This window comes from Vollenhovia emeryi, unplaced genomic scaffold (assembly GCF_000949405.1).
Source record: "Vollenhovia emeryi isolate VEMERY1.0 unplaced genomic scaffold, V.emery_V1.0 DF939167.1, whole genome shotgun sequence".
Taxonomy (NCBI): Eukaryota; Metazoa; Arthropoda; class Insecta; order Hymenoptera; family Formicidae; genus Vollenhovia; species Vollenhovia emeryi.
In genome coordinates this window covers 1,385,022-1,391,352 of record NW_011967199.1, presented here as the reverse complement: position 1 = coordinate 1,391,352, position 6,331 = coordinate 1,385,022, and the positions used below count along the sequence as shown (strand labels likewise).

The following is a 6,331-nucleotide window of genomic DNA, read 5'->3' as shown; positions in this document are numbered from 1 at the left end:
AATGTGTGAGACAGGAGGAAAGGGAGAAGATAGAGAGGGAGAGGGGGAGAAAGCGAGAGACAAAGAGAGAGAGAGAGAGAGAGAGAGAGAGAGAGAGAGAGAGAGAGAGAGAGAGAGAGAGAGAGAGAGAGAGAGAGAGAGAGAGATGTGCATAGAAGTTATAGTGGTGATATTGCTCCTATAAGTAATTACTGCAAACATTTGAACACAACACACATGCACACAAAAAACAATTTTTTTCCAATCGCTATCATTCAGGCAAACTAACAGTACAAAGAGTAGAGTAAATGCAATTTTAAATATAATTTTTTCTTATCATGTCAGAAATATTTAATACATACAATAATAAAACACATAAATAAAAAACACACACACACATACACACACACATACATATACAGTAAAGCTTATTGTATTATTTTCAATCATGCCACTACGTATATTTGCAAATACTAACTCGAATAGAAATCCTTTATTACCTCGTATCCGAATAGAAATAATGATTAGATACATTAGCCAAGTCATCCGCACGTATACCTAACAAATTTTTATTTAGAAAATTAGTTTATTACTATAAAATAATATTACGAGAAATATTTCGTTTCAAAAGCATTTCTTAAACTTATTTTTTTAAATAAATTCTTGTATTCTTTTGGATTAATCATAAAATAAGTTACTCTCTCTTTCTTCCTTCGTGTGTGAATGTCATGTGTTATGTGTGTACGTGTCTCACACCTTTCTACAAACATATTCTAACTATTACTGACAAATTGGATGTCATTTTAATATGAAAAGAAAGTGCAAATTTGTAGGAAAATAATCCATTTCTTTCCTTCTCTAATGCTGCAGGGTTATATTGTATATGCTGATTGCTATATAATTAATTGAAAATGTTTATACGATAAATGAATATCCCTTCTCCTATACGGGACATTTTCGTTACAACTTTATAGGATTTCCCTTTTTCGTAGAAGAGATATCTTATTGTACAAAATAGTTTATTACCCTCTCTCTCTTTCTTTTTTCAATTTTTGTCAATTTTCTCTTTTTTTGTTCATGTGTCCACAATGTGTATTTACAAAGTACGTCAATATTATTCCACTGAATGTCATTAAGAAACTTATTGCGGTTAATTTGTACAAAAGTGTTATTAGTTACAGATTTTTTCCAGACTGATGTTGCAAACGCACAAGGGTATGCATACGCTTCAGCTCAAGATTTCTATTCTGCTAATGACTCTCATAACAAAAAAATAAGAATCGACCATCGATACAATGTTTTATTTACAATCTGGCATATGCAATGTATGCTGAGCATATTTAACAGCACTCTACGTATCACATGATTGGGGCAGCAATGGTCAGACTCCTAGTGAACTACGTATTCTTACAAATGTTTATGTATGTGTATGTATATGTATAAAATTTATATATTAATATATATTAATTATATATATTATATTATTAACATACATATATAATACGATATAATACTATATTTATATTATATATAATGTATATTATTATATATATAATTTATATATATATTGTTTATCTATATAATCTATTTGTACTATATGCAATCATGTATATCCTGTATTAGATATAATCACTTTTAACACACGAAATGATGCACATACATATCGCGTCTAATTGTTCGTACATATCATGACTCAGAGCTCTGCGTTTAATATAAAACATTAAACATAAAATTGAAAATAAACAAAGGCAAACGTAATATCGATTTAGCTAATAAAAATGGAGTTTTGTATTTTTTTGTGATATGGATGTTATATGTGCAAACAGGAAGGAACAGATTTCTGATATAAAAGAAAGTAGAAAATTCCTAGAAACAAACATGGGTTCAATTTGAAATGGTATTCACAAATAGTTATCCATCTTGGCCATCGAGATCACCGAATCTATCTCATTCCTTTAGATTTGTTAGCTACTGAGGAAGAAAAATTTAGTACATAAAAGAAAGATTGAGCTGAATAAATAGAAAACAATTATAACTTTTCACTGTGCAATTGCGTATTGTGTATTAATATCCAAAGTCAATTTAAGCTTAATGTGATTTTTATATTCCAAAAGTTGTGAAGGCTCCCAAAAAGAAAATATGTAGAAAGGAGAAGTACCAATGTGAGCCACAAAATGAACGGAACTCGATTCTCACAATACAGAAAAAAGAATTTCTCTTTAATATAAAATATAAAACGTTTCGACCCTTCTTCGGGTCTTCCTCAGTAAGACTCGTTTATGCATTATATACATTATATTTTATTAACGGATATTTCTGCTGGCATTTTATCGAAAAATACAAAGTTTGCAACAGATATTTTCAAAATCTGTTGCAAATTTTGTATTGTCGACAGATTTGGTTGTCCATATCATTAATAAAACACTTATAGATGAATGACCGTTTCGAATTGAATCCATGTATGTAGGGTATTTTCTACTTTAATCTAAATTAAAAAACATACTTCTTCAGTTTGTACAGTAGTCATGTAACATCTTGTATATAACTTGGTACATTAAGACATATCTGATTGGGCGTATATTTGTTTATGTGTTTATGCGTGCGTGCGTGCGTGCGTGCGCGCGCGCGCACGCGCGTGCGTGTGTGTGTGTGTGTGTGTGTGTAACTTAGTAAACAAATATACTAGTAAAGAAATATCGCATTTGAATAAAGACGTGTCGTCAACGTTACATATCTCTCTAAAAAATTACCAAAGAGTACAAGTCCAAGATATAAACAAGAGAAAAAGATATAGGGTCTGTCGCAACAAGGAGGGTTTAAAGATAATGCATGCAGAAAAAGCTACGTCATTCAACAAATGCTAGTTCAGTAACTTTGTAACATCAGTTCTGTTATTTCTGAATGTACCTCGGTTATTTCTTTTAGTTGGGAATTCAGCTAATTATAATCAAAGACCGTGTCATACGACTCCAAGTTTATTAAAGACGCTACTAATTAATATTATAAATTAATTTTCAAAGCATCTTTCGGCGTCGAATTGCCGTCAAGATTGAAGCGATGACATGTATTTAGCGTCAAACTCGCATTATTGTTACCGCAACGAACGTTTCCGAGTACTTACATGTATTTACGAGTGCCATATAACATTCGACGATAGCAAAAATTGGAATGAGTATACATTTGTCAAACTTTCAGATATTCCTGCGACACAGCACCTTTCGTGGCAGCGCCATTGCTAGCGAAGACTGTATTTTTAGCGGTCTCGACCGCAAAGCTATTTCAAGTGATTTAACTTGACAAACACGAGCATGATTGATATTATTGCAGATTCGTGATCGTGATACCGCTAAGATACAGCTGGAGGATTACTGGCTTACCAGCTCACCGGTCGTCGAATATATACAATTTCGTTGGTGTTGATGACATGTCATTATGTCACTGGTAGCAAAGCGGTCATCAGCTGGAGATTGTTACGAAGGAGAAGCGCAATATTCAATTAGTCCAATGCAAGCGCCCACTCCTTTCAAACGTAATTATTCCTGTTCGTACACAGGATTATTTTAAGCATGTCGTGCAAAATAGTTATTTAGACGAATATTTCTTCTTGCCAAGGCAGTTCTTTGATGGCGGACTAATTATTTCATAGAAATGATATTCTGAGAAGATCCGCTTATGTAAAACTGTCTATCCTGAGGTATATACGACATGTTGCGGCATTCTGTGATTGTATCAGAAGAAAACCGGAACAAGGGCGAATTCCGATAATAATTCTTCTCTCTATCCTTTTCCTCCAGCCATATATCGAATGTATTTGTCAATAAACTAATTATCGCTGTCAGCATAATCGTCAGTATCAGTATCGCCGCTATCATCATGTCTCGATTGTTGCATATGAATATCCAATGAATTCATTAATGAATTTGCATCACTGGCTATATCCATCGAGTTGTCAATTAAAATGTCCACACTTGGCGATAATTTCCATGATGCAACATTATGCAACCTACGAGCAAGCACATATAATTAATAAATAAATTATATATTAAAAACATATCTTTATTTCTAAAAAAAAAGTTATCTCTCCAGGCGTATAATTATTAAAAAAAATCTTCATATTTTCCATAAAGTATTAGAAATAATTATAAAAGCCAACGTGCTAAAAACTTTGTAAAACCATAAATATTAATCAATACTTAATAATATGTCTATATAATTAATTAACAAAAGAAATTAATAATGTACAAAAATCTATGGCTAATTAAAATATAAATTGCTATGTATGGGTCAAAAATATTAAAAGAGTTACAATGTAAATGTTGTAACTATATCATAAGATCCTAGGGGAAAAAATACAATTTGCAAAATACGCTGGATAACCCATAAAAATATAAAAACAGCTTAGACATTAATTTAGTACGTTAATCCATATAAATACATGCATCTTTTCACCATGCTATTTTATACTTTACTTACTGAGCTGTAGATGATGGTTACATATCATCATCACACAGCCTGCAAGAAACGTATTATTATCACTATGATCACGGTGGAAAGGAAGAATATATGTTGTTAGTCGGAATGCATAATATATCTATTTGTCTACAACGCATGCAGTAGGTGCGATACGAATCAATACCGAAACCATATAATACGTAACTATATACATATGTAATTTGAAATACAATATCGCGGCAATGTAAGATATAATATTATACAGATAATCAATTGATCGGGCATTATCAAGTGTGAAATTCAATCACGATTTAAAACCTGGCGATTGATTTATGTTTTTGTGTTTAAAGCTGCAAATGATACTTACATTTGTTCTTGTTGATCATTGCCACTTTCTTCAGCAACCAACAATTCGTATTCTTCTGCGGCAAATCGGTCCCAATCCGAGAGCTATAACAAAAACATATCTATGATATTTAAGCCCACTTTACACGATCTACAATTCGCAACAGAATTCCATTTTTTAATTTTTATGTATCGTGTAATACAGAAAACATTTGAACAATCAGAATTATAATTATAATGCTCCAATTTTGTAAATAGAAAAGATGCGTCAAATATGTGTAGTGCATGAAAATGCGTGATTGATTAATTGTATCTGGTCTAATGAAAAACCTTAAGCATTGATTGCTGTGAGTATTTGTGTCCAATCGGCAGGGAAAACGGACCTCATCCATATGTAAATGTTATAACCTACACTAACCTAATCTACAAACATATGTCAATTTAATATATGAAATTATAAAATAGAATTCTATCTTGAATTCTGTCGCGAATTATAGATCGTGTAAAGTGGGCTTTACAGAAAAAAAATATATACAGTATTTTAAAATTACAGTATTTAAAAATATTTCTGTAATTTTTTCGTTTCTCAATTCATTTAATTTGCCTGCAAATATTCCCTTGTATTTAATAAGAATTAACTCACAAACTATCCGAAAAATATATCATAATCTATCACAATATAACTGAAAATTCTTAAAGATCAAAACAAAAAGAATATTCAAGGTTTAATACTCGATTAAATAAATTTTTTTAATATAATAAGATAAGGGTGATTACGTACCTCGTGACCGTCAGCATCGTGATCCCTCGTTGAGGCAAAAGGATCCCTCTGTTCGTGATCCAGATACTTTTCCAGATTGAAAAAGGTATCAAAAAAGATGGATGTCATTTTGCAGTTTTTCAAGTCGGTCAACGATATCTTGCCTGGTATCACCGGATGAATCATATCCAACATCTGTGATATATTACATGTTTTCAATATTTTTGCATTTTTTTATCGTGCCTTATTCAATTTATACTTTTTAATATTTGTCCCAGAAGCTCAAACTTAAAGATTTACGAAACTGAAAAATTTCTAGAAACTAACAAATAGACAAACTCACAATTCTAGTATTACCTGACAAAGACAATCTTCAAAAGGCAAGGTCTCCAGGCCAATCGCTTCCATTCGACGTAATTGCTCTTCATAGAAGTATTCCAATTCGTACATCGACAAGTAACCATCGCCATCGAGATCCATACATCTATCAATGAAAAATTATAACGTATATTAAAAGATAAATGGTACAATATAAGTTTTATTGACCTGCTATGACAGATGTAAAATAATTACCTAAACCAATATTCAATGGCAGTTGAATGATTCTTGTCTTCCTCACTAAGAAGGAACCATACAAACTCCGTGTAACTCATCTTGTCCTCTGGTTGTTGTGCATTGTTACTATTTTTTGCTCTACCACCTCTTGTCACAGCACCACTAAATATCCTTTCGATCATTCGAGTAGATAAAGCTGAAGATAATTGGACAAACGAAAAAAAATCAATAAGAAATCAA

General features: G+C 31.7%; 2 protein-coding genes across 5 annotated transcripts in view; both read right to left on the bottom strand.

Moving 5' to 3' along the window:
• LOC105564277 (acyl-CoA:lysophosphatidylglycerol acyltransferase 1-like) overlaps positions 1 to 3,126 on the bottom strand; it is a 13,360-nt gene extending 10,234 nt beyond the window's left edge. The window contains exon 1 of the mRNA XM_012016536.1: positions 3,101 to 3,126. Coding sequence (XP_011871926.1) covers positions 3,101 to 3,126 — 26 coding nt within the window. The remainder of the gene's footprint in view (positions 1 to 3,100) is intronic.
• Positions 3,127 to 3,779: 653 nt separating this feature from the next.
• Positions 3,780 to 6,331, bottom strand: part of LOC105564278 — a 17,767-nt gene continuing 15,215 nt past the window's right edge. For 2 of the 4 annotated variants that reach the window (XM_012016539.1, XM_012016540.1), the window contains exons 8-12: positions 6,110 to 6,287; positions 5,894 to 6,020; positions 5,558 to 5,731; positions 4,799 to 4,881; positions 3,780 to 3,982 (exon numbers count right to left, since the gene is read on the bottom strand). In XM_012016539.1, coding sequence (XP_011871929.1) covers positions 3,802 to 3,982; positions 4,799 to 4,881; positions 5,558 to 5,731; positions 5,894 to 6,020; positions 6,110 to 6,287 — 743 coding nt within the window. In that variant the 3' untranslated portion in view covers positions 3,780 to 3,801. Of the gene's footprint in view, positions 3,983 to 4,452; positions 4,492 to 4,798; positions 4,882 to 5,557; positions 5,732 to 5,879; positions 6,021 to 6,109; positions 6,288 to 6,331 lie in introns of those variants that run through there. The other 2 variants (XM_012016541.1, XM_012016542.1) reach the window with 2 other exon arrangements.